Consider the following 27,814-nt stretch of genomic DNA (forward strand, 5'->3'; position numbering starts at 1 on the left):
TATTCCAAAGAATTAAGTATTTAAAAATTAAAATAATTTCAAGTTGACACAAATTATTTGGTGAAAATAAGTGTTCTTTAAGAAATATTTGGATAGAAAAAGCAAGCCTTTGTGACCACAGTAAACAAATTCTAGTTAGACATAATTGGATTTGGTTATTGGTTGTACTCAGTCATGTTGGATTTTTTCCTTCTGATGCCTGTGTGCTCTACACTACTAAAGTATGATGTGAGATAATGTAAAATGGTGTATTGACGGCACAAGGAAAATATTTGGATGGCTGTCTGGAGTTGCCATTATTGGCTTTAATTATGACTTGCTGTCCTTTGGGTACTAAATGAGCCAGAAAAGGCTTCTTATGTGCCAAAGTATTCATTAGTATTCCCCTTTCTGTCATTGTACTTGAAAAAAAAGTTTATATCTGGCACCTGACTGCAGTTCTTACTAGCACGGACCAAGAAGGTTTGCAGATTTTGATAATCATCTGAAAGCACACTGGTGTCTCTACCTTTTGGCTACAGAAGAAGACATTCCTAGGTAACATTGGCAGAACTCTTAGACATCTCTCTGGGGTATTTGGAGAATGAATGTCTTTTTCTGTCCTCTGTGTGATGTGGTTGCTTGCAATGAATGCTGTGGTGCCCATTGGAGTGAGAAGTACAGACACTTAGCTCTATCTTCCTGGTTAGGGGACCTGCACTAGGATTTTGTAGGAAAGTGCTGCACAGAAGCATTTTAGGCTCCTTGCCACCATTCCACATGGCACAAATAATAGTGCCACAGAAGCCTTCCAGAGATAAACTAGCCTTTGGAATCTATTTTCGTAATAAAAATTGTCTGTAGCAAAATCCTTTTTATTTGCCATGGGGTGGGCACAAAACAAAATAACAGTTTAAAGAGAATATTTCATGAACTCTCCTGATACTTCACCATGGAGACTGCTGAGAATGGTGACCACTCCTTTGGCATTTGCTCTTGGATAGACTGATGAACAAGGATGAATTATTGCTACAATACATATTTGCTATTGCATTTTTTTTTTTTTTTTTAATTTAGAACCTTGTTTGAACTAAACTTATAGCCGTGTTTTAAGCAGCCATTGAAACTCTGGTTTATAAGGCACCAGGCTGTTCTCAGAGCCTGATACTTTAACTAATCTGCTTTGTTAACAGATACTACTGATTTTGGAGCATTTGATTTTGCTTGGTTTCACAGGCTCGTTCTTGCTGAGACCCCAAGAGGGTCAAAACACTAACATTTCTCAAGATTTTAATCAAGTTCATCTATGGATTTCAACTACTATTTAAAGGTTCATGCCAAGCATTTTGCTTTCCAGGATGTTCACAGCAAGATGTGTTAGCAAAGTCCTTCAGTAACATCCCCTTCATGGACAGGAGCAAGAGTTGTCACCTGGTCAGATCTCACCTGGGGCAGGTGCTGAAATGGATAAGGAAGAGACTGTCTCTGTTTATTCTTTATGGACCACTTCTCCAAGAACTGGAGCTCTGTTTGGCATATGGGCTCAGCTATGCAGTGTGCTAAGGTGTTTCTGCTTGCTCTGTCATTCTAAGCCTATAAGTTAGTTAAAATGCACAGTTACTGCTTTCCAGAGAGTTTAATTTTCAGTATTCTCCATTTCTCCTTATATTTAGAAACCTTCTGACTACCAGGGACAGGGCTACCCACTACTTTCTGGCGTTTCTGGTTCAGCAGTGCTGGTCTTGATACTCTAAAAGATGTTTTTGTTTTCAAGATTAGCAGGAGTGGGGATGGGAGAATCCTTCCTTTAGTTCTTGTTTATTGCAACTATGGAGCTTTTTGCTTCTCCCTACAACCACGGCAGGTGGTGCTCTTGATCCTTCCAATAGCACTTAGGAAGCTCCTGTCGGGTCAGAATTACACCGTGTGGCACCAGCTTGCTGCTTTTAACACCGTCTGTTTAAGGCGAGGATCTTTCAGTGTTGAGTGAAGAGGGTTTTTTTTATTAGTAGTAAAATGGAAAGGAGAGGGTAAATTTTTTTTTTTAGTGGAGACCAGTTTGGGGCAGTAAATGAAGAAAAGATCACTACAAAAGCATCTAGTTGGTATGTGCATACTTAGTCACTCTGTAATCCATTATGTCCAGTATGCTCCAAGTTCAGATGACTGATTCTAGCTGTTCAACCCATAAGTAAAGTATTGGAGCTATGGTACGGCTCTGTGGGAGTCATTCCAGTTATGCTGTGTCCTTCAGTTGGATCAATGCATTCACTTACATGTTGTAAGTGCAGTTCCCACTGCAAGCAGCAGCAACTAGCTTATGCTCAAGACCTTCAGAGTAGCCACTTGTCTGTTTCTCAACTGGCACTACAGTCATGAAGATCATGTCTTGCTGTCATTTCTTGCCAGCCGAACAGGTGATACTTGGAAGTGTGATACATGTCACTGTATTTCTGCTCTGTCTTTCAGTTCTTACTCATCCTGTCTCTACATCTTACAACATCTGGATCCAAAAGGCCATCAGCAACAGAGATGCAAACTATTTTCCAGCTGTTAACAAACAGATGGTGATTAAATCTGGCAGCTGTCGACACGCGCCTTTAAAAACAAAACACGGGAAAATAATTTTTTAAAAAAGAAAGAAAGGGATGAATATTTCAAATAGAAATCACACCTCTCAAGATTCCAAGGTTCTTAGTTGAAAACGTTTAGGAAAGTAGATTTAAAATAAGCAATTCTGAGCAGAATTTCTAAACTTTGGAAGGAAAAATGCTGGATGTGTATGCCAGTGATCTAGCTGACTGAATTCCTACCCCGGTTGTTTTTTGATTTTTTTTTTTTTTTCAGCAGTTTTCCTGGAAATGTGTGACTGCTCATTCTTTTGATTTTTTTTTTTCTTGGAAATAATGTGTTCCTTAGGCATTCAGCACAAGGTGAAAAAAATACAGCCCCTTAACTTCTTCTAGCTGTGTTAAGTGCTGTCCCCTGTCTCTTCTGTGTGTGCACTACCTTCGGAGATAGTGTAAAATGAGGGAAATGCTACGTTTGATCCAAGCTGTTACTCAAGTGCACTTGTTTCATTTTGTAGACGTTGTTTTATTGGAGCACGGAGTGGATACCAATAGATGGTGCTGTTGCTGCAGTTTTAGTTTCACATTTGTTTTCTGGTCTGTGGTTGGAATTCGGAGGGAACAAAAAAAGAACAAAACAACAAAATCCCTAATGCTAAGCTTTCATCCAAGATGTTCTGCCCACACTGAACCGGTCACCATTTAACTTTAACCTGAACTGTGGCCCAGGAAATCCTTCAACATAAATAACCTTGGAGGCTGCTATGACCATTTTTGGAACGCGCTCCCTCAATAAATCTGTTACTTTGTTGTGCAATGTTGAAGCGTGTAGTTGTTCCCCTGATTAATTAGGGCAGAAAATAAACTTGCGCGATCAATCCAAGCCGTGACACGTCTCAGCCCTGCCTGGAACGTGTGGCTAAGAGAAGGCCTTGGTGCCTTCTGAGCAGCTCTGCCCCAGGATTTAAGATGCACGCCTGCTCGTGAATCTGCTTGCTCTAATGAGATAAGGCTAACGAAGCCTCTAACCAAGGGGCTTAGGCTATCACAGAATGGCCGTGCTAGGTTAGTAAGGATAGGGCTGAAGAAAGTAAGAAGCCTTCCATCTGACCCTCTGCCCCCACTAAAAACAACAGAAGTGGTTTATGTAATGGTGTTTACTTTATTTCACATATTACCCATGGAGAACAGTTGATACATTCTCTACATCTTTCACCAGTCTGGAATGCAAGATAAAAAAGGTATGGAAAAAGAGTTTAACAACGTTTGACATTCACGATATGAAAAATAGAGGGGATACAATGTTTTAAAATGCCCATATGCAATATATATATATATAAAACGTATAAAAATAAAATATATTTCCCAAAAAAAAAGATACAAACAGGACACGACACAGAACAATCTTAAATACCGATACGTATCTCATGATCCACGCACACCGCACTTATAATTAACGAAATCCACGTACGATTGCACTTTTCCTCTCTGTTCAAGTATATCGCAGTCCCCGCAGGAACTGCTCAGTGTCCGATTCCCTGCCGGCTGCGCGGAGCCCAGAGGGTAGAGCAGGTGAGGGCCACGTCTCCGCGCCGAGGGCGGACCGCGCACCGCAGCCGGCCGCGAGGCTCCCCTGAGCGGCTCTCCCGGGACGGAGGGGCCGGGCGGCTCCGCCGGCGATGGAGGCCCGGCCCCGGGTGCAGCGGCGGACCCGGCGCGGGGATCGGCGCCTCCAGCGGCGCCTCGCCCGGGGCGGGGGGCGGCTCCGCGGCCTTCACAGCTTCCCGTGTCCTCTGTCCGCGGGGTTCCGACCGAGCGGGCCGCGGGAGCTCCCGGTTCGGTCTCAGTCCGTCCGTCCGAGGCGGCCTCGGCGGGCGCTCACACGCCGAGGACGGGGGCGCGGGGCTCCGGCCGCGCGGTCCGGAGGAAACTGTCGAGCAGGGAGCGCCGGCGGCGGCCGTAGCCCTGCGGGCTGATCTTGTTGACGGGGGCGGCGCCGTCTTTCACTTTGTCGGTCAGCTGGTAGAGCTGATGGGCCAGCTTCTGCACCGTGCACGTCCCGAAGCGGCACCCCATGCGGAATGTCGGGAGGTGGGGGTAGCTGTTAACGCTCTGGCGGTAGCGCCTGACGCGGATGTGAGCATCCTCCCGGCCGCTGCGAGGGAGGAAGAGAGAGACGGGGCGTGAGACGGCGGGGCCGGAGAGAAGAGAAGCCCGCGGGCGCGGAGCGCGGGGAGCCCCCGGCCGGAGGAGGACCCGCCCCGACGGTGCGGCCCCGACTCTGCCCTCCGCCGGGCGGCGGGAGAGGGGCGCGGAGCGGAGCTGAGCCCGCTGCCGAGAAGGAGAGGCCCCGCCGCTGGAGGGCTGTTACTTTATCTGCGGAGCCAGGGCTCGAGTTACTATTTATATTTGAGTTTCGCAGTACAGACGCTGCTATCTCCCGCCAGCTCGGGGCGCGGGGAAAGGGAGGTGGGAGGCGGCTCCCAGAGCTGCGCAGCCCCTGCGGGACCCGTCCGCGGAGCTCGGGGACGCGCGGCGTGAGGGAGCCCCGGCACCGCGGATCCGGACGCTTCGCACCGTCCCGAGCGCATAGGGGTGGAAGTTACCTGGGTTGCGAGACGCGGGGATCCTTCACGTCCTGGGTCCGTACGAGCGCCTGCACGTCTGTGGCCGCTCCCAGCCCTCGGGGCGCGCCCGGAGGCCTCACGTCCCGCTTGGCCCGGCTCAATACCCAGCTCGTCCATCTGCGAGGAGCACAAATGAAAGGGACAGCCTGTTAGCGCAAGTCTGCGGGCATCAGCCAAACCAAATAGGTTCGAGGGGCGATAATCTGCCAACGCAGAGATTTTGACATCGGGGGGGGAGGGGGGGGCTAGGGGAGGGGTTTCCCGAAAGAGTATGGGGCCTTTTAGGATCCGTGCCATTCCCGAGGGGCACCATTCCCTTCTTCTAGTGGCTGCCGGACCCGGCGCGGGGCTCGTAAACTCGGGACGGGCGGGGGGCTGCGATCCCATACTCACTTTCTTTTGAACTCTGTGGCTACGTCCACCCTCGCAGCATCCACCCCGAAGAAGGTCGCAGAGCCGAGATAGAGTAGGGCTACGTGAACCAGTTTCATTCTGGCTGAACTCCTGGTGGAACGAGAAGAGAATGATAAGCATGCTTGCTGCTACAAGTCACATCTGTCCTTTCCCCCCCTCCCCAGTGGCTCTATAGCGCTTCCTCCCTTAGGAGAGCCCCCAGGCTGCCGGGAGCTTCGCGTGCGCTATGAACCCAAAGCGAGTATTTGCTCAGCAACTTAGCACAGAGTAAATAACTTAGCCTCCAAAACACACGTTTGCCGAAAGCTGTGCTTGCAGTGGCGGCCGAATACCAGCAGGACGGCCAGAGTACCCCCAGCGGCTCGCATCGGGATTAAGCGAGCACACGAGACCAGGGGCTGCCTCGGGCGCACCGTTCCGCAGCTCCGACAAGTGCCGCGCTGCCGGGAAGGCACCCCGAGGCTCTCATCTCCCCCCGCACGCAGAGCGGCGAGCTGTGGATCTCACGCTGCGGGCTGCTGCTGTCGCCAAGAGCCAGTGCAGGGCTCTGCAGCTCAACTTCCAACTTCCACACAGCCCAGTTCTGGAGATTTTCACTTCTCTCCACCTCCCTTTTTTTTTTTTTTTTTTCCTCTTAAGAAAAAGGTGCTTACCTGGCAGTGAGATAATCCACTGAGCCAAATGCTCTGGTAGTAGCGATCCGAAGTTGCACAGTTTCCTGGGGAGCGAGAACTCCTTCTTTGTGTGTGTGAAGTAACCACTGACGGGCTGCGTTGCTCCGCTCCCTTTTATAGAGCGCCGGGGGGGAAGTGGGAGGACCTCAGCGTGCCCGCCCGGGCGACTCCGCTTTGACACTTACCCCTCCCCACCCCCCCGGCATTTCACCATGGGCTGGGGGCGACCCATCCGAGGGTAAAAATAAGAGGATTGTTGGAAATCGTCTTCATCGCCCCCGTGGGTATTTTGTCGATAACGCCAGCTTCCAGATGTGGGTTCGGAGCCGTGGCATACCTTGCACGACTGATAAACCCACCGCTCGGAATGACCGGGGACGGTGCCTTCAACTGCTGCTGCAGAACGGCGCCTGAACGTCCGTGCAGGTCTTCACTGCGGGCACGTTAACTCTGGCCGGGGGGAAGGGGTGCGGGACCGGACCCGGTCCGTGTCAAGGTCCTTCCACATCCATCAGATAGCTAGGCTTCGGCAATCCATATTTGGACAACGCGAGTTATACTGACCGACTGCAATGAATGTCAGCCTTCTTTACACAAGTACAGAGGTGACAAATCCGGCGTCGATAATATTTATGAGTCAACGCGGGTGCATTTTTCATCTAATAAAACGCACTTATGTACTTGGCCAGTTCAGATAAATAGCAGACTGAATGGCTTTGGAACAAGGGGGCGAGAGAGCCCTTCTGCGCCTCGTTCCGAAGGGAGCGGCTCGCTTTGGCGCAAGCCCGGGGGGCGGCACGCGTGCGAGGGCATTTGGGTCCTCAGTCCGCGGATCTCTGGACGTGACCTCCCCGACTTCACCGCTCCACAGCTAATCCGAGATGCAAATATTTGCACGGTCGGGGTCTCCAGCAGCGCCGAGCAGCGCTCAAACCTTTTTTCCCCCGGCCTTTATCACCTTTGCACCTCGCTCCGTCCGCACTGAGCCGTGCCCTCGCAGAGGTGCTGCCGCCTGCACCAGCCGTCCCGCTTCCTCCCCCGCGTTACCGCGGCGCGGCTCAGCGCTCCGAGGGAAATGCGAAATGCCCCCGGCAGCTGCGCCCCGACGCCGGCCGAGCCCCGGAGATCGCCTCGGGCGGGGGGCCGGCTGGCGCACGGCGGACGTTTCGCTCGCATCTCGCCGCGAGCGAAGCGTTTCAGAGGTCGGGCGAGGCAGCGCTCTCGACTCTGCCTTTCTAGATAGCTGCGGTCCGTGCTGCGCCCCGGACAGGTACGCGAGAGGGGACGACGGAACCTTTCCCGAGCTGTCGAGGTGCTGCCTGCCCTGCTCCCCTGCCCGTGCGGGGCAGCTGCTCGCCCCTCGCTGCGCCGCTCTCCTCGCGGCCCCGCCGGGCCGCTTCGACCCCCCGTGGCCGTGAGCCGCCCGCTGGGCGAGCCCGGAGCCGCCGTTTCGGCGCACCTGCCCGGCGGGCAACGCGAGCGGCGAGAACCGGACGGCTTCGGGCTCTGCCCAGTTCCCGCCGGGCCGCCGTCCCGCTGCCTGCCCCGCTGACCGTGCTGCGAAGCAGAAATGCACGGAGCGAGATGCTGGGCTCCTTCCTTCGAGGGAGGAACGGGGGAAAATAGGTGCTCGAGAAGGGGACGGGTGACACCGGCAAAGCCGCGCGTCGCGACACATCGCGGTGGCTGCTCTTAGAGAGCTCGTGAGGCGGCTCAGGCTCCAGAGTACAAACGTGTCCCCGACCGGCAGGATTCGAAACTGAATCTAACTCTTGTGAAGATAAGGCAGGATTTCGTGTCACGGGCATTGCTTAGATTCAATTTAAATCTCCTGTTCCAGTAAAAAGCCACACGCTTCCCCAAACGCTGGAAAATCCCTCATTATAGTCTTTGGCCAAAAGGGAATTGCATTTTGTATACTCTTAGGCAAACAGTGCTGAAAGAATGCTACTCGGTTTAGGAATAACAGTAATCCAAGTCACGTGTGAGTGCCACGCTGATTACAATGCCATTGTAGTGACACAAAGTCAGCTCATTCAACCTCTCGTGGTGGCACGCGTGGGCACAGAATGATCAAGCAGGAGACGATTATTTTTGCCGATATTTGTGCGAGAGCTTCGGCAGGTACAGGTTTCAGAGCTAACACAAACCACTCCATTCGGATGCTCGTTCTGTCCTTCCTCAGCCCTTGCGGTCCTACACGGTTTGAAATGAGCAATAGGCACTGAATTTGCGCTGCGAGGTAGCAGCGGGGTCTGCTTTGTAAAAATAACTTTGAAAATAGTTATTTACGTTTCAAAAGCAAGCAAACAAACAAACAAAAAACCTCGCTCAGAATGGTCTGTGCGAATATTTTTGCAAAATACTATTCTGAGGCACACAGTTCAGCAAGTCTGGGCTCTTCTCAGAAGGGTCAGCTCTCCTTCGGATGCTGCCTCATGGGGAAGCTGGCCTCGAGGGACACCCGGCTCTTGGGCTTGTTTACTGATTAGCTTGGGCACGTCATTCATCCTCTCAGTGTTACCTTATGTACAGACTTCACAGCACGTACCTGCTTCTGTAAGCAGGTTTTGAAGATCGGTTGGTCTTTTATTCATGCTGTTTTATTCCAAAAGGAAAGGTCTAAAATCTGTGGGCATCTGCTGGGAATCAGTTTGAGACAAATACTCTCTGCTGATTATAGAAGAAAACAAAAATGTTACGTGAAGCCAGTGGCAGTGCTTTTGTATGTTTCAGCTCAGATTGATTCAAACTTCACTGAATTCATATGCAGTGAGTATGACTGTACAGATTGTACCTCAGGCTGTATGAGATGAGCACAAAGATGGTACTAACAGAAGAATGGCATCCTATGAAGGGTGTAAAAACCAGTCAATTTCCACACAAAGGCCTTACTGATGGTGCACCTCAGGGCAACTGAGTCAGCTTTATCTGTGCCAAAGGACAATTCCATCTCCTGTAGTCAGACTGGAGACGTGATGCTCTTGGTGAGCCTTATGTCTGATAGGTTTGAGCCAGCACCAAACGAAGCCTGCTAAATGAGAGTGGGATGCATATTGATAGGGGAAAGCTGCTTGGGATGGTGGCTGCTCTCCTGTTCTGGCAAGAGGTGCCAGAAAACTGTTGGGTGACACTGGATGAAGGGACTGCAGGCTGAATGTGACCTTTGTACTTCCTGAAGGAGCTGACTGTAGAAAGTACTGTGAACCTTCACATCTTTTTGGTGCTACATTGTCACTTGTGTGCTTTCTGTTTCCTGAGGGGCTACTGCCTCACAGTTCCTCCTCCAGGATAAATAAGGCAGCTGCTTACTGGGTCCTTCTGGGAACACAGGCCTTGGTGTCGACCCACAGAAGCTGCTCTGGGAGGCCCTTCATAGCCTGGTAGGAGCCAGGCTACTCTGCTGGAATACTGGGAATTTTGTTTTTAGTGATCTGGATAAAAGTTCAGTTTGCTTTGCATTAGACTTTAGGCGAGCAAACAATGTCTGTTTCACTTCCTCGTTTGTCCTGTAAGAGTATTAGATTGCTCCCTACCAAAGGGAAGTTAAAGAAGTAAGCTATGGATGACTGAATCCTATTGGAGTCCAGGCAGGTACACAGCCAAATAGCTGTGCTCAGACCCAGGAGAACAGTGCCCTTCTTGGCACCAGTACTTAAGATGTACCTCTTCTTGGGACATGCTCTACAGACTGACCAAACTTTGGTTGTATTGGTCAAGGTGAAATAAAGAACAAGAGTGTCCAGTGGGTGCTAGTAGTACTGGGGACTTGGCAAGCAACACTTCTTGAATGGGAAAAGCGTTGGGTGATATTCTCTTGCCATAGGCTGGCTTAAAACAGAAGTGAGGCTTAAGTACTGAGATTTGTTATTACATATTGAACTTTTCTACGGGTGCAGATACGATAACCCTAAGGTCCTGTTTGAGCTCCATCAGATAATTTCTTAGCATTTCTGAACTGCTCCTCCAGGTTTAGCTATGTACAACGTTATCCCAAGCTGCTGCATGCCCCAGCTTCATGCTGTTGAGCAGTTGCAGCATCCACTGCCACGGTACTGAGCATTATCTTTGTCCTTCATTTGGGACAAGCCACTCACGTGTGGCTTCATTAAGATTTGCAGTCCTTTTTTGCCACTTCAGAAATGCTTTAATCAAAGAAGTCTCAATGCTTTGAAAGCAGCTCTGGGACTTTCAGTCATTACTTCAGGATCCTGATCCATAAAGTCAATGTGTAACTCAAAAAGGGAATCCCTCTAGCTCCTATCTAATACAAGAATTGATTGACTCCATCACATGCATCTCAAGAAATATTTTCATTGTTTTCATTACGTATTATGTGTTTTGTTTTGTATTTACTCCCAGTGTCAACAGGCACTTTTATTAGGTGTCCTTCTCTGTGGCATCTGACTTAAGAACATTAAGCTGTGAAGCTGAGTTCTCCAGGACTGCAGCCCTTCTCTGAAGAGGTACAAGCCAAAACACTGATAATTTTCAAGGCTTCCTGAGCGATTTGTGCCTGGGTTATCAGCAAAGCACTGCACTGTACTGGTGTCTCGGCTACACAGGAGGTGTGAGTACTTATCGCATGCTAGAAACAAACAGAAACGTCTGTGTGACACTGCTAATGACTGTTTGCTGGATCCTGCGGGACAGTGGACGGCCAGGAGTGAATTCCATGAACTTGCTGCATTTCCACGTGCACCGCGGCTGCTGCAGCTCCTCGAACCGGCGTCCTTCACGTTGTTTGTTCACTCTGCGCTGTCAAACAGGACGTACGTGGGACCTTATCGCATCGTTTAGGCAGGCTCTCGGCCAGTTAGTGCTGACAGACACCCGTTTATCAGCCGCGTTTCTGAGACAAGGCGGCCGACCGGGCTTTCGAGAGTAAGCGTCCAAACGGTGCCGGCCTCGTCCGTGCGTTACAAACAGAAGCAGAGCGTCCGCGAGCGCTCAACGCACCGCCAGGCCCGCAGGCAGCGCGGACCGGAGGCCGGGCAGCGGAGGGGGCACGGCGTGGGACAGCCGAAATCCCACCCCGGCCCTCTGTCGCCTGACGGGCGCACGCCGGGCACCGCCCGCGAGCCGCGCCGTGCAGCCGGGGCCGTGTCACGGCAGCGCCATGTTCCGCGCATCCCGGGCGGGACGGAAACAGGAAACCTCCGGGAAGCGCGAGCCCGCGACCCCGGGGCAGCGCTCGCCGCCGGGTTTAAACCCGCACGGGAGATGCGGTGCCACGAGCCCGCCCGCGGCTCCTCTCGGGAAAGGGCCCCCAGGGAGCGGCGGCGGCGCGGCACGGGCGCCGGGAGGCGAAGCGGAGCGGTTCGCCCCGCCGCTGGCTTTTGAGCAGCGCTCGGGGGCACCGCCGCGGCGCGAGCCCCGGCCCGCCAGGGTCCGAGGAGAACGCGGCACAGCCCCGAGCCCGGGGGCGGGCGCCTCGCCGGGCGGAGCGCTCGAGCCGCGCCGAGCGGACAAAGCCGCGGGCAGGAGGGCCGGCGCGAGGCGCCTCGTTTCGCAGCAGCGCGGGCGGTGGGAGCCCGGAGCTCGGAGCCCCTCGCCGCTCGGCCGGCCCAGGGCAGCGCGGGGCCGTAGCCGCGTGCCGCCCGCAGCCCACGCCCAGCCCGGCGGGGTCACGGCGCAGCGGCTCGGCGGCGCGCAGGCGCGCACGGCGCGCCGCGCCTCCAACATGGCTGAGGTGGTGCCGCTTCTCCTGCGGCGGGAGCGCGGCGGAGGATGCTGAGCCTCCCGGGAGCCGCCGCCGCCGCAGCAGGGGTGGTGAGGCCCGAGGCGCGCCCCTCGCAGCCATGGCCAGGCTGGCCGACTACTTCATCGTGGTGGGCTATGACCACGAGAAGACAGGTAGGTGTGGCTGCGCGCGGGGCCGCTCCGCGGCGCCTGGCCTCTTCCCCCCCTCCCCTCGCTGCTGCCCGGCCCCGGCCCCCCTCCCGCCTCCGGTCGGCAGCCGCGGGAGGAGGAGACTCCGCGCGCGCCGCGCCGCTGGAGGGGGCGGCCTCGCCCCGCGGGGGCTCCGCGGTCCGACGGGGCGCGGGAGGGGTCGGCGCCCCTTCGCGGGGCGGAGCGGCCCGGGAGAGCGGAGGGGCCGTTCCCCGGGCCGGGCTTCTGCCGGCGGGAAGGCGAACGCGGCGCTGCCCGCCCCGCCGAGCCCCGCGCCGGGGCGCCTCGCGGCCTCGGCCCGCCGGCGGCTGCGGGGGCTCCTTCGGGAACGCGGGGGGACGCGCGGGGCGCCCCGCGGAGCTGCGGCCCCCGTCCCGCCGAGCCGGAGCGGCGGCCTTCCCGCCTCCCCGCGGGGCTGCGGCTCCGAGTGCTGCTGTCCCCGGCCTGCTTTGTGCTGAGCGCTGCCGTTGCGGGCCGGCCGGGCTTTTCGCCACGTGTTACTGGGGCGTGCGGCTTATCGCGCATTGAGAAGGGCCGCCGCTGACGTCGGGAAGTGCTGTGGCGCTCGGTGCGCTCTTCAGGAATGGCTGCTCGTCGTAGAAAATGGTTGTGGTTTTTATCTGCTGTGATGAAAGGAAAGCGGTGCTTTCTGTTATCGTTCCGTGGGTAGTTTCGGTTGTGTAAGTTTGTGTTACCGTGGCGTCGCGCTTCGACGCCTCAGGTTGGGTGTATAAATCGATTTGCAAATGGTCTGATTGTCAGCTGGTGCATCTGTGTGCTTCAAGTGATCCTTTGAGTGTACGGCATCAATAAAGCAGTGTGTTAAAGGGTCGAATGTCCTGTATTTTATTTGACTGTGCATCAAACACAAGTTGGTTACCCACAGCTATTCTCTGAAGCTGCGACTGCTCAGTCTGCACTCATTCACTGTGAAGTAGTGGGAAATCAATTATTGGAGTAAGATCTCTTCGTCTTTTAGGAAAGATAACATCTAGAGAAAGTGTGATAGTTGTCCTTAAAGACACAGCAGCTCACAAAATTCCACCAAGGTTCTCCTGGACTGGACTGTACCAGCATCTTTCTTCTTTCAATTATGACGTGGTTTCCCCTCTGCTCACTTTGCAAATAAAGTTGTCTGAACTGTAGAGGCAAAATCGTGGAAAGTTTGGTATGGAGAATTTTCTTAAAGAAGATGCTCTGCCTGTTGGGAGCATTTTTTGCAACATTCTCCCCTGCAGTAATAGAGAGCCTAAGTCTAAACAAATAACCAAAAAATCCAAGGATGCTTATAAGTTGGAGACAAAGCAAGTAAGCTGCTTTCCTACAGGTTATGACTGATCTGATGTAGCCACTGTGTGATATAAAGTTGCAGATTACATTGGAAAGCCTTATGTTTGTAAAAACGTTTTCATCTGTAGCATTTAAGCATGTGTTTAACTTCCTGTGCATAAATTGTTTCATTAAGATCATTAGAATTGCTCCTTTGTGTGAAGTTGTACATATCCAAACATAACTCCAGAATCTTAATTCTAAAAGTTCATGCTTAGAAAGTTTTTTAGACTTCATTATTTAGATTACTTCTTGTTACTTTAATGCTCTGTACTAAAAATGTTTGAAGAAACAACGTTCTGTTGGAGACTAGGCATGCATTGTTTCCCAAATTCCTTTACCCCCACGTGCAGGCCCATAATACATGGAGTACTGACCTTTCTTTTTTCTTGTGAATGCATGGTTTACTTGATGTGTTTATGCTTCCTTGTTCATGAAAGAGCAGAGGGAAACATTTCAAGGATTCTAGACTTATTACCTATGAAGCTCTGAAGTTTTGTTTTGTTTTTGCTTTCTTTCTTCCCCTCATATCTTCTGCAGTGTTCTGACCCGGTTTGAATACATTGATTTGAATGTTGAGTATGATTACATTTCATACTGTTTTTCAGGGATAATCTCGGGAATGCCTTTGTATAAGCAAGCAAACAAAAATCCTTCTCTCTTCCTCGACCTGTATGGCAGCAGCAGTTTGGATAATATGCACTTGAAGTTAATAAGGAAGGATGTTTATATTAACAACTGTTATGCCAAAAAAGCTCTCCTTCCTCTGCTGTCTGTCTTTCTATAGCAGCCATCATTTGTCCCAACTTCGTGTGGATTGAATGGACTCATTTACATATGCCAGTATCTGCAGCATGCTGAAAATGCAGTGAAGGTGTGCTGCTTTCTTGTATAGATTATCTAGCTTTATTCAAAAAACATTCGCTTTACTTACTGAAATATCTTGTGCAGTTTAGGAACAGGTTTCTATGTTTTCCTTTTGTAGGAGAACTTTGATTTTGATGTTAACAAAACAATAGAAGGATTTCTTTTTTCTTCAGATGAACTGACAGGAGTATCCTGTGAGGATGCATGTCTCAAACATTCTGAAGTTCATTTCTATTATCCTCTGCATCCATGTAAATTGTTATTACTGCAATCCTAGTGTTGCCATCCCATTTGTGTTAATGCTGTTGGACCTTCTGATGACACACTTTAGGATGCTGACCTATCAAAAAGAGCCATTTTGCTAAATATTTTGCCTGTTTTTTCCCCATTGCCTCTGGGTTATTCTATTTTATTTATTTATTTTTAACTGAGTTGGCTCACCAGGGTATCAAGGAGTGCAGGAGCATAAAGGAGGAGTGAAAGTCAGCCTGAATTTTGATGAACTTGAGGACCCTGAGCACAAAACTGATGGCCAGGTTCCTCAGTTTCCTTACTTTGGAAGAAGCAGTGGTTGCCTTAGAGCAGATCTGGTCACAGGCAGAATATTCAGGTCTGTCGAGATGCACAGAGATTCATCTTGAGTGCAGAATGAGCTTTGCCATCTACCACCCAATAGTCAGTAGACTTCCAGGCACGTGGAAAGTTAAGGAACAATCTTTTCCACAAAAGGTGCTCTAATTCATTGAGGTTTTTATCTATTTCAGATGCAGTTGACAATGTTCCCATATAAAAACAACTTTGTATCTTTCACCAATAAAACAAGCCAATTGCTGCCATGTGTTTCATTTGGAAACACTGTGAGGAGTTGTGATGGCAGTAGCTCCCGTAGCAGCTTTGCATTCAGTGTCTTGACAGAGCTGGAGAAACTGCATTTAGTAAAGCTTTCCCACTGATTTCAACAGCAGCGATGTGAGGGATTTCAGTGATACACCAGGGTTGATTGCTTTACTGTGTTTATTTTGCACTCACCTGGGCCTTTGCTAAGGTGGATAACATTTGTCTCCAACGTATCTGCACAATGTAAAGCTGTTATGTGACTTGATACTGAAGGCATTTACAGAAAGCTCTTTGGAGGTGCTAGAAAATGTCGGCTCTGGATTAAAAGCAAGACAAAATCTGGAAGATGTGACCATATATTTGTTTTCTTTCTCCATGGGGTTTGAAGCGTGCTTGATGTGTTCCACCAAAAATTCCCAATTAATATGTTTGCGTAACAGAATGTGGATAGGAAGAATACAGATGTTTGCAGAGATTGCAGAAGGGCATGAGAAAATGCGTTTCTGTTTAGTTTGGTCCTGTTTTTGCTGGTAAAAACCATAGTCATAAATTTATCGCTTGAGTTTACATGTGGTGCTACATGAAAAAGGTAGAAGAGCCAGTGTTTTATCTTCTTTGCTCAGGAACTGGAAGATAAAGTTAAAGAAGAGAGAACTAAATACCGAATTTGTTTATTCTGCCTGCACACCCATAATGGTTTTGATATAGGAAGCTGTTGTATACTCAGCAGATAGCTGTGAAATCCTGTGAGAGAGAGGGAGAAAATGTTTTCTGGGAGACTTGGCCACTGTAGGAAGAGAGCCTGTGCTTTTTGTCCTTGCTGTATGTAATTATGGTGTGTATGACAGAAGGTGTGAGGCTTGTAAAAGTATAGCAGTTTTATTTGCCTGTTGTCATAACTGATAAATGCTGCTATAACCTGTAGGCTCTGTTGTGGTTGTTCCTGTTATAATTTTTATCAACTTTTCAGGGAAGCATTTCTTGTCTTGTGTCATCTCCTGTCTTAGTGGATTTTGAAAGTAGACAAGTGGTTGCTGGTAGAGTGGGATGAATTCCTAAACAGTCATCAATTTGGTGACTTTTTTTTCCCTGAAGGCAGACTTTTTCCCTTTAGGAATATTCCTTTCATACTAATATGGTAAGATTTTGGGGGGTATTGTATATTCATAGTTGTGCACTCTTGTGGGCTAGCACGTATGTAAGGAGGGGATGATTTCTTGGGATCTCGTTATGCAGTCTTTGTAAAATAGAAGTAGAAAAATAAGGGCATCAGCGGCTTTCTTACCTGTGTTGGGACTTAATTAGGTTCAAGTGCAATCTTGATCTGAACATGCCAATCTCTGAGTGGGAAAAGGACCCTAAAAACCAAGTTCTTCCATTCTGGGGCAAACAAATCATTGTAATTGTGCTTCGGTGAAACATCAAGCGTGCTATCGGAACTGAGTCAGAATGCAGCTGTGTGTGTCTTTGTGTTGGTAGGGGGTCACTGCAGTTGGGTATGACTGAAGAAGGAAGGATGTGAGTGCCCTAAACATTTCTTAAGCAAATTAGTTGCTCTAGTGTAAGAAATTGTATCTTGTGACTTTGTTTTTGCTTGGGTTATTCTTTCAGTACTACTTTCAGGCTCCACTACACTATAATGAAATACAATGAGAAAAGCACTTTCCCATTACATGTGGCTGCCTTTTTTTATTTATTTGTTTTTTAAATTGTGAGATAAGGCTACTCACAGTGAAAAAGTGAAGTGAAAAACTACTTGCAGGGGAAAAACTCATTTTTTTCTGGTAGTATTTCTTCACGGAATGTATTCAGCCTATTCTAATATATAACTAAAAAGTTGGACTCTTGTTTTGATTTATAGATTCATTAGCATTTCAGAAAAAAATAACACAGCTCAGTATTAACTTTTCTTTCCTTTGAACCTCTGCTAATTAATCTTGTATTTGAAACTCTTTACTCATTTGGTCTTGCTTCCATCACAGCCATAGCAATAATATTATTTTCAACCTCTCCATTTAAATCTAGACCTCTTCTGGAATGTTTATGGTGCAAGTTATCTTTGTTTCCCTCTAACATGTAAGGATGTAGACTCTGTTGAGGGAAGTAACTTTCTTTGGAGATATTTCAAGACTAAATGGCAATAAAGAAACACTCTCTCCTTTTCTGTCCTGGATTAACATTGTGGATTATCTAACAAAAAGACGCTTTTCATGTTTGTGAAAAACAGTTTGTTATGCAAGCCCAAATACTGTTGAAGCACTGGCTTTCTATAACTGCAAGCATATTTTTCAGTGGGGGACAATGAGAGTGGTATTTAACTCCTCCAGCGTCACAAGCATAATAGTCTTGTCTCACAACACTGGGGTAGATGATTATTCTGCTGTAGAAGTTCACTGACATGACTTTAAAATACCAACCACCTTCCACCTACTGAGACTTATGAGGTAAAAAATGAAGGGAAACCATTTGAAGAGTCACCGTGGAAATCATTTCCAGCTAAGAAGCAGTAGATTCACTTCTCAACTTTGATAACACCAGTGAAAGTTGCGTCTCACAAATATATACTGCTGATTAGGAAGCCCTCCTTTGATTCATCTCTTGAGCAGTAGTGTAAGGTTATAGAGTGAAAGTAATTATTTCTAATGATGAACTCTATTGGTGAGATTATTTTTTTCTGTTTGGTGTTCTGGAGCTTATATTCTAGTTATATGAATCTGTTGAAATAAACTATTCCTTTGGTGCCAGAGGTATATTCTGAAGTCAAGGACAATCCAATTAGTGTTGATTGGGATTTGGCAGCTAAATCCCAGCTCAGTGAGCCAAGAACATGCTTGTTATTGCTTATCTGTTAGTGACTGAATACATGGTGATTTCATGTCTCTAACGTTTACAGTTCTCCATTTTCTGCAGATTGTATGATATGAAAGGATGGCATCGATGAACCCAGTTCCACTTTGTTTGCTTTGTAGCACTCTGGGTATGGAGGTAAATAAGACAAAATAATCACAATTTTTCTATTAAACTGGACATAGGTAGCATGCTTCATGCCACAGCCAGGACCAGTATTGGTGACAGTGCATCACTCTGAGTTGTAGATGTGGTAGGGGAATGTTAATATACAGAAGGTATAAAATCCTGATAATCCTGAATGCAAATCTGAGACAGCAGCATATAAAACTACATTGGTCTCTAGAAGGCTTCAATGGGTAAAAAGAGACAAAAGAGTGTTACTGAGGTTTCAAAATCTTGGAAATCAGCGTCGGATTAACATCCTTTTAACTTGTTCTGAATGTATGTTCATAGGATTGAAGAACACACTTCAAATTACAAAAAAAAAAATCCAAAAAAAATCATTATCTTACATTTAGGTAGGTCTTTGGCCAGGCTGGAGATGTAAATCACGCTCTCAAAATAGACATGTTGGACCTGATGAAATAGTAACTCAAAGGAAGATGAGACTTTCTGGTGTAATACTTCAGAGATACTTGCAAATGCAAAAGATGATGATTCTTTCTAGAGTCTTTTCAGTTTGGTTGTGGAAAAATGTGCTTTGAGAAATGAATTATTAATATCAGCAGCATTGCGTGTTGTCAGTTGGCGGCGTCCTCTTTGAGCTCAGCAGTGGGCTGTGGTTTGTGTTCCTGTAGCTTGAGAATCCTTGCTGTCTATGGCAGGGGTGACTCTTCCTGCTTGCTCTGCTTGGCCTATCCTGGTATTTTGGGATTTTCTGTCATCTGGTTTGGTTTTCCAGTCTAACCTTGGAAGAACATCAGACCTTAAGGTATTTCTTTATTTCTTCCCTCTTTCCCTTCTCTTCTAGTCTCTGTATAGCCAATTCTATCTTTTCTGTACTTTTCTCTAATATTGAGTCCTTCTGTCCAGCCAGTCTGGTTTCTCCCTTTTTTTCTTTTTTCTTTTTTTCCCAGCTTTTCTTCTTGGCTGTTCACCAACAGATGTTGATTCTGCTGGGAACTGAGACAAGGTACCGTATTCCTGTGCCTCTTCTTAGGCAGATCTTCTTCCACAGTGGTTGTTAGCACAGAAAGGTTGATCTCTGTAGCACCTCCTCTTCTCACCTTTGGGCATGAACAAATGCTGAGTGGCTGATAAGACAAGCGTTGAATATTTCATTTTAGATTAAATCTTCAGATGTTTAATGGTTAAAATAAATATCTGTTCATCACATAAACACAAAGGACAGGTAATGCTTATGGCTGTGAGCTGTTTGCTTATCTAAAAAGCATTGTGCTTGCAGCACAATAAGCCTTGTAGTTTCAACACTGTATTAGTGAACACTTCATTTATACATTTTCATTGTGTATCTTTAACATATGCATTTGTGCTTTGGATAAGAAATGTTGGTCCGTGTCTTTTGTTCTATGAAATAGAAATAAATGACAGCATATGACTACTAACAAAATACTGTTGACTTTTGAAAAAGTACAGAGTTGTGGTCTTGGCTGTTAGCAAAGCATAAAGATAACTGCAGTAGGCATTAATATTTTAAATGCTGGTGAATGGACACTGTAATTTTTAAGTAAGTGTGAATTAGGAAACTTTTCCAATGTTTCTAATTTCTAATGTGTTTCGTAAGAATGTAAACAGCATAAAAAAAGAAAGCCACGTGCTTTGTTCCTGTAGTGCTATTTCTTTATGAGCAGTCTCTTCTTCTCCTCCCCAAATCTATAGTAGTTCTGCAAAGCTTGTGCAATAACTGAACTTCTACTGTTCTGCATTGTTGGTATATGTTGCTTTTAAACTGTTTAATACATGTCATTTTAGTAGTAGGCACCAGAGCTCTTCATTATCCTTTCTTCTTGATCACAAACTTGTGAAGGGGAAAGAAGTGAAGTTTTTGTAAAGCAGATTAACCTGGTGCTTCTATTTGAGCAATAGATTGGGCCCTGAGTGCAGCTAAAGCACTCAGTTTGACTTCCTTGTTAAGGGAGAGTTGCCAAAGCACTGCCTTTGATTTTGGGGGATTCACCTCATGTTTCTTGGAAGGTAATGAATGAATTATTCTTTTCTTCTTCTGTTCCTCATGATCAGCAAGTTTCATCAGTGGTAGGCAGTCCAAGGTTCGGCATGGATACTTTTAACATGGATACTTTATGTTTTCTAAAACATAAGTTAACTAAGTGCATGCACAGAATGAAGTGATGCATTCCGTGGAAATAAGTGGTCAGAGCTGAGAGCTGGTGTTCAGAAAAGCATGCCAGTTCATAGGGCTGTAGAAAAAACAAGTTTTCTCTCTAGATTTTTTTTTTTCTTATGGGTACTTAAAATAAGCACTTAAGTTTTAATAACAACTGGTCAACTTTGCCGAAGCGATTTAAAATAATGCCTGTGGAAGTCTTAGATTTGCCCTTCAGCTGGAGGCAACTGTTCATACAGCGATTTTAGACACCCCTTTTCCTTGCTAGTTCAACTGATGATCTGATGGTTTGATTCGAGCTGCCTGCGAGTGTGCTTTAAGCTGAGACACCTGAATTTGTACTGACATGGCTGAAGCATGAGACTCTTGTTCCCAGCTTGGGGGATAGTTTTCAGCAGAAAACTGCTGAAAAAAGTGAGAGGTGTTCGCATCCCTAACCATCTCAGTGGGTTTCAGTAGGACTGGAGTGCCAGGGCAGTGCTGTGTCAGCTGTGATGGCACTGTAACCTGGCAGGACAGCCAAAGCAAGTGTCATGTTTTCTCAGTTACAGGCAAGCGAGAAGAAAACAAAACCATGCAGACCCACGTTTGTGATTTGGAATTCAAACTCGTATTTCAAAAGGTTCTCTTTCCTGTTTGATTAATCTGCATAAATAATGATACTAAGTTTGCCACTGAATAAACAGTGTTGATTCAAGCCCTGATACTTTTATAAGGTTGTTGTTTCAGTGCTGTGCTTTCCAAATATTTTGTTTATAGTGTTTGTTGTGAAGAGAGATGAGATCATACTATTTCACAAAATACCCTTGCAGAGGCCATTTTTATTATTTTGTTCTCTCTTGCTTCATGGCCATACCTTTGGAAGAGGCAAGATTGTCACTTGAAGCTTTTTATTTGCTGTGTGCGTGTGGTCTTGAAGTGTATTCAGAAAACACACCTTCTAGCCTTGTCAGATGTTTTTACTTTTTTTTTGTTTATAAATTATTTTTGCTTGTGTGTTTTTCTGCTTGTATATTGATTTCTTTATCTTTTATGAAATTATGGTTCATTTCTTAGTAACTTGTCAGTTTTTAGAATACTGCTTTCAAGAATACGTGGCTTCACTGGTCCATTCTCTAGATGTGGTCTGGACTCTCAGTAGCCTCTATTCTTGATAGTCTAATAGAAGGCAGGAGATAGTGTTGAAACAGGTCCTGTTTAGCCTTGGTTTCTGTATCTGTGAATGTTATGAAGGAGTGGATAGCACCTCTGGGAATCTCATCCATTCTTTGCCTCAGGCCACAATCAGCTTTGGCTTTCATTGGCCTTGCTGGGTGTCTGTCTAACTCATTCTTAGAAACTCCCAGTGACAGCAGGTTCACAGACTGTTCTAGTGCTTCTCTATCTGACCTCTAGAAGAGCTTTCAGAGTATTTAACTTAAGTATATATTTTTTTTAGCGTTTTAAGCTTATTATTCTCCTTAAAGTGTGGTGACCAAACTGCATATGGTAATTTACATGAAGTCTTGCCAATACTACATAACAAGTGACACTTGTTATTTCCTGGCTGTGCAGGCAGTTCCAGTGTGTAGAATCACTGTGATTTTTTTTTTTTCTTCTTTCCCACACAACACTTACACTTCCTTGGTGTTTTACTTTAACTTCTGCATCCCTTTTAACCAAGCTGCTACCCAGCTAATTGGCCTTCCTGTGTGTGTGCAGCTGACTGTTCTGTCCTACCTCTGAAACACTGCATTTCTCCTCTACGTTTTCATGTACGTTTTTCATAACATTATCCGCTGAAGGTAATTTTGAATTGTGATCTTGCCCTCTGCTGTGCTTATCTACCTTTTCTGAAAGTAATTTCTGCATGTGTTTATACACACACATACATGAAAGGGTGTAGAAGAGCTGCTGATATGTTTTGTGTGTCAGCCTGTAGTGTTTTTAATAAAACATCCTAAAACTGAAACTGAACATTGATCCCCATGGTGACTTGTGTTTTGTAGCTAAGAGATGCAGTGAATATTTTTTTCAAATACAATTTAATATGTTTGCAGAAAAAGTATTCTGTCGGTGTTCCCAGACGTGTTAAATTCCAGGTGCTCTATGGTGTATTTATATAATAATATTTGTAATTATGCTTATAATTACATTTAAATTATTAATGAATAATATTTAAGATTTAAATAAGACTAAATTTTGAAGAGTTGGTGTATTTGGAAAAATCAATTTAACAGTTTATCTTGCAAGCAACAGAACTAATTGACATCTTTCTGCACGTTTCTCTTGTGCGTGCCAAGTGATGCTTCTCCTGGAGAGGCAGCAAGGTCCTCCAATACTTAATTCTTTAAGCTCTGGTTCACTGGCCATTGTGATTGGGGTTAAAGGCACTTTATCACGTAGACCTTGCTTCGATGGGGAACCTATCCAAAAGTGGTGTTCTTAGTTACAAAGGCTTAATTGACTCTTATTTGGAAGGCTACGTGCTTTCCTTTGCCATAGAGGCGTTATGCTACTGTATGCTCCTCTTAGTATTCTGAGCTGGCTGCAAGTTAGCAGAACATAACTTATTTTGGGCTCAGATTCAAGTGGGCCTTAATTGTTTGCTAGAATGTGGATGCAGCTCTGTTTGCTTCAAATATGCTCTATTTTCAAGCAAGCAGTTCCTTTGGTTTCTTAGAACTGCAAAGTGTGGGCTGAGGATTATGTTGTTTTTGTTTTTGTTTTTAATTTTTTACTGCTAATGATGCATGCATTGGAAACGCATTTTGACTTGTAGAATCTTGGCAATGTGGCTTGTTTGTGGGGAGAGAGAATACAGGAAGGGAATCTGTCACTTTGGGTTACTGGGACAATAAGCACAGAATGGTGTTTTATTCTTGCAGTACATTTTTAAGAGAATTATCTCCAATTGAAGGAACGTACTCATTGTTTAATGCACAAACAAGTGTTTATTTTAAAACTGTTTACTTCTTCATGCTTTTTCACTTTGCTTCCATTTACCAGCATTTGCTGTACTCATGTAGGCATGCATGGAGATCAGGTGAAATAATGTTACTGTTCATGGAAAAAATAGAGTTCACGTGATAGGAAATTGAGCTTTTGTTCTGAACTGATTGCTGGCGTTAGGAGGACTAGTAATGCACAGTAACATTTCAGATATTTCAGAGTTCTAGCGTGCAGATTTAAATGAAATTTGCTGCAATATTATTTTTCATATCTCTTATGAATGTTTGCATTCTTTGTGTTGATCCCCACTTAGTTTAAGTCACTTTGGCAGCTGCATTCTTGTGAAAGGAGGGGGTGACATAAACTGTTAACCTTTGAAAGTTGCAATACAAACAAATACTGTTTAACTTGTGGAAATTCGTGGATGTTTCAAACAATGGTGTTAATTTTGATTGCCTTTTTGAAGTCAGCCTATTCTTTTTGTTCTTGGTTTGGAAACTAAACATATTGTTTGAGACTTTTCTGCAGCTGTGAAGAACAAAGTTGGTCATGCAGTAGCTTAGTAAGATGACATCATGAGTTGGTTTTGACTACTGTGTGATAATCTTTCTTTTGCGGTTGTAAACGTGATTGCTGGTGTGTACTTATTTCCACTTGGTTTAAGTCATGAAGGTATTGATGCAGTTGCATTTTGTGGCTAGGTACTTGACCCTGTTGTTCAGGACTAATGGCATTTTGGCCTAAAAGTCATTCTTCTCCAGCTATGCCACAGTTTGTTCTTGTAAGAGGTGCTCCAGGTGAATTGTCGTATCTTTCTTTTGGATGCTCCTGGGCTGTTGGTGGGCAGCTCTGTGGTGTCTGAATGGTGACACCAGCACTGTTGCTGTGTCTGAGCACTTGGGGCCCAAGTGCTTTAGAAAAGCACCTTGTGTTGGGTTCAGCTAATAGAAATGATGACTGGCCTCATCTTCTGGCACTAATGCCATTTTGGCGAGAGGGTGGGGATGTCGTTTTTGTTAAATACATATGGGCTATAAGATATGCTCACTCTTACTGGAAAACTTTGTTTTTGATGTGGTTTTAGTCTATAGTCAGTCCAGACAAAATATTTGTCCTACCAGGATATGTGAATCATTCTTTGTAAAGTTTCATTTGTCATCTGTGTTCTGAAAAATGTTTTGTGTGAGGGAAACGTTGACTACTGTCAGTAATTTTATTGTTAATGGGCGTTTTTACAGCTGCTAGGCAAAAACTGTGCTTTGGTGAGATCAAAATATTATTTAATTTTTTCATTGTACCAGCAGCACAGGAAACGCACAGGGTGGGAAACTTCCAAATGACTCTTCACTCCTCGTCACCTGTAGGTGAGCAATGTCATGCAGGCTAACAAAAATAAAACAAAACACAAAAAAAACCCAACCAAACAAAAAGCAACCCAAGGAAAAAAAAAAAAAAACAACTTAGCAGCTGTTTGTTTCTGGGAAGAGAAAGAACTGCTCCTTCATCCTGTGTGCACAGCTGATACTTGCACTTTGAGTAGAAAAAAATACTTCAAGTTTCCTTTACTGATGCATGATAAAAAAAAAAAAAAAATACGTGCATGGTATTAAATTAGCACTTAGGATTGAGTAATCATTGACTTACTTTCCTTTTCTTTGTTGTGTGGTTTTAAAAGACACTAAGAGCGTGTGAATGCAGGTGGGGAGGGAGGGCGATGGGTGAAATTTTATATGAACTTTCTGTGTCTCATTACCTGAAGGAATGCAGCAGGGGGAAATAATGTTCTAGTAGACAACAGAGATGACCTTTCAATTGTAAAATGCAAATTCTGAACAAATTCTAAATAGATTTGCTATCAGGAAGTTTGGTCGTGTTGCATGTAGAAATGACATCTGTAGCAGTGGGAACGTGTACAGCTCCATGTTCCCCTTCCTCTCACTAAAGAAGTGTGGTTCTGTAAATGCTTGGAGGGAGGAAGCGTTATATTTTAACAAGAAGCAAAAAGGAGTAAAGGAACTAGGAGGGGGTTTTAGAGATTATCATCACTGCCTTTTAGGCAGCAAGTGTGCAACGTACAGAAGAATGGTCCTGATAGTGCAGTAGGGAGACAGCTGTAAAGGACTTGGAATTCAAAGCTTCTTATTGCAGAGGCTTTAGAAGTAGCTCGGCATTAAATCTATTTTTCAAAGCAAACGTTTTGTGTGATGATATATGCTAAGTATTTTACTGATTGGAGTTCAAATGTGAGTGGCCTGAGCAAGTTCTGAAACAGGAGTTTGCAGTGCTGTATGGAGCTTTGAGTATACGCTTGATTTAAGGTACATGGTTGAGAAGTGGGTTGAATTGGATCTCTGCAGCACCATCACTGGATGGGCTGTCTAAAGGCCCTTATGACATTTTCCTGTCTTTACAGGTTTCAGACTCGGGGGGTGAGGTTGTTTTGATTTGGGTGGTGAAAAAGACATGTCTGAAGATACTGCTTTCGAGAAAAAGGAAGTGAAGGCAGAGGGGATTTGTCTGTCTCTGCTGCCTGAACTGTGCTGTAGTTCATAAACATGGTGTTCAACATTTCAAATGAGCTGTTATGAGCTTGAGCATGAGATATTTGAGAATACTTTGAACTTAGATGTTAATTTTTAACATAGTTGGCAAATACTACTCAAAAGTAATTTCACATCTTTAAAAGTCACAATTATTCCCCAGCTCTGGAGTGACAGTGTAGCCAGTGTAAAACAACATTAAGCTACTCAGATGTTGCAATTTAGCAGGAAATGTTGATCTTTCAAATAGATTTTGGGTCAAGTATGTATTTCCTTGGATTCCATGCGAGTACTTCTTCCTGAAGATCAGTTGCTGTGGGGGTGGGTTATCTTTTCTTCCAAAGCAATGGTAGCATTTCTCTATTTTAATATTTACCTGTAATAGTTTTTTTTGTTTGCAGAACAGTGACTAACTATTCTGATTTCTCTGTTAATGCTAAGCTTTTTTTTTTTTTTTTTTCCCCTATAATTGTGGAAGTGTATTTTTAACTTTGAAAGCTCTGAAGTGTGAGTATTCTGTCTCTGGTAAATTTTTCCATTGACAATAAACTTTGCAAAGAAGTCTGAGACAAATTGATGACAGGTAGGGATTTGCAGAGATGCTGTATGCAAGCCCTGTAATTTTGTTTTTTTTTTTGTACATTTGTATGGAAACTTTTAGTACTTTAGGTAATAGAGGTCCTCAGAGTTTGGAGCCCTCAGATACAGGAGTGGGTTCTGTTGTGTCCATCACTCAAGTACCTGATAACAGGAGGTTTTCAGAGTGTACTGCCAGCCACTTGAGGGAGGTCATACGTAGAAAGCATTCACATGATGAAGAAAGATCTGCTTCTGGCATGCCAAAATTTGTTTGGCTTTTAGTTTTGTCTTTACCTTGCATTTTCAGGAAAGCCCCTTCACTGGGTCACGTCAGCCTCTGTGTGGTTCAGTAACAGGGCGGTGAGGTGCGGAGCATTGACTCTTGTTCAGCTTGTGTTCTCTGAGCTCCTGGTTCTTTAACTTCAGCATACTGAAAGCACATGCCATTGTTAGTTCTTTATGCTCTGCACGTAAATAAAATACTTTGTAGGGGAAGGAAGCAGCAGGAACATTATCTTGACCTGAGGAGGCTTGGAGTTGTCTTTGAGGGTTGTTCTGGCTACGTTCCTGCTTTGGTTTCATTATTCCTTGGCATTTACATCTGTTCTGCTTCTGTTCATATATGGTGAATATATTTTGTGATTATTTTCTATGTAAGTGGAGCATAACTTGAAACATAATTGGAGTATATGGAAAACTACTTTAGTTTAAGGAAAAATGACTTCATTCTAGCTGCAGTTTTGAATATTTTTGTTGCAGTATGAAATGTCTTTTTGTCATAGTGATTGGTTCTGCATGACATATTAAGTCTATAGAGGGCCAGCTTATTAGCCAGCATTATTCCTGATTTAAATAAAATCCTCCAAAAGTCATTGTGGATTTTTTTATTCTTATATTCTTTCACTGCACACGACAAAACAACAGCAAAAGAGAATAACCAAGCGAGATCTTTTCCCCAATGAACTTCATGTTCTTTAGGTTCGTATATACATTAAAGAGATAAAACTGAAAACAGGAGTGAGATTAGAACTCATCCTTTTCTGTCATATTGTAGTGATAACAACTTCTGTGCAGGAAAGTGGTGGATGAGTAATGAGATGGGCTGAGAAAAATCCTTTGCTTAAGGTTGAGACTGGGGTAATGAAGAAGCAAAAGGAAGAACAGAAGGATGCAGATGGACCCAGCAGAAGCAGAGGGCTGGAAGTTTGCTGTTACCATATTTACAGTTGAATTGAAATAGGTGTCATTCCTCCAGGAAGTTGGCTTCATAGGAAGATTCTCTTGCATCTGACTGGTAGATTTTTTTTTGTTTGTTTTATTAGTTTTGATGATGCTCCTCGGATGTCTTTCATTCTTACAAGGTTCTCTTTTTTTCTCTTGCATCTGCATGGAGACTTTCTGGAGCTGGAGTTAGCAGAGA

At 45.5% G+C, this 27,814-nt stretch overlaps 2 protein-coding genes across 5 annotated transcripts in view; one reads left to right on the forward strand and one right to left on the reverse strand.

The window, feature by feature from the left end:
- Positions 1-3,691: 3,691 nt before the first annotated feature.
- ADM (adrenomedullin) lies at positions 3,692-6,360 on the reverse strand. The gene is made up of 4 exons (XM_031613909.2): positions 6,244-6,360; positions 5,570-5,680; positions 5,156-5,293; positions 3,692-4,704 (listed from the first exon to the last, which is right to left on the reverse strand). Exons 2-4 carry the CDS (start codon positions 5,665-5,667, stop codon positions 4,428-4,430), a joined length of 513 nt encoding a protein of 170 aa, XP_031469769.1. The 5' UTR covers positions 5,668-5,680; positions 6,244-6,360; the 3' UTR covers positions 3,692-4,427.
- A 5,569-nt stretch (positions 6,361-11,929) lies between these two features.
- The window catches only part of SBF2 (SET binding factor 2), a 238,479-nt gene continuing 222,594 nt past the window's right edge, over positions 11,930-27,814 (forward strand). For all 4 annotated transcript variants that reach the window (XM_031613850.2, XM_031613849.2, XM_090140453.1 and 1 more), the window contains exon 1: positions 11,930-12,120. In XM_031613850.2, the coding sequence (XP_031469710.1) occupies positions 12,066-12,120 (55 nt within the window). In that variant the 5' untranslated portion in view covers positions 11,930-12,065. The remainder of the gene's footprint in view (positions 12,121-27,814) is intronic.

Source organism: Phasianus colchicus, chromosome 5, assembly GCF_987193195.1.
Source record: "Phasianus colchicus chromosome 5, bPhaCol1.hap1.1, whole genome shotgun sequence".
NCBI lineage: Eukaryota > Metazoa > Chordata > Aves > Galliformes > Phasianidae > Phasianus > Phasianus colchicus.

Coding starts and splice junctions, on each gene's coding strand:
- ADM (XM_031613909.2), bottom strand. CDS start 5,667: ATGAAACTGGTTCACGTAGCCCTACTCTATCTCGGCTCTGCGACCTTC. Junction 5,294..5,569: donor GCCACAGAGTTCAAAAGAAA/GTGAGTATGGGA, acceptor TGCTCCTCGCAG/ATGGACGAGCTGGGTATTGA. Junction 4,705..5,155: donor CCCCGCGTCTCGCAACCCAG/GTAACTTCCACC, acceptor CCTCCCTCGCAG/CGGCCGGGAGGATGCTCACA.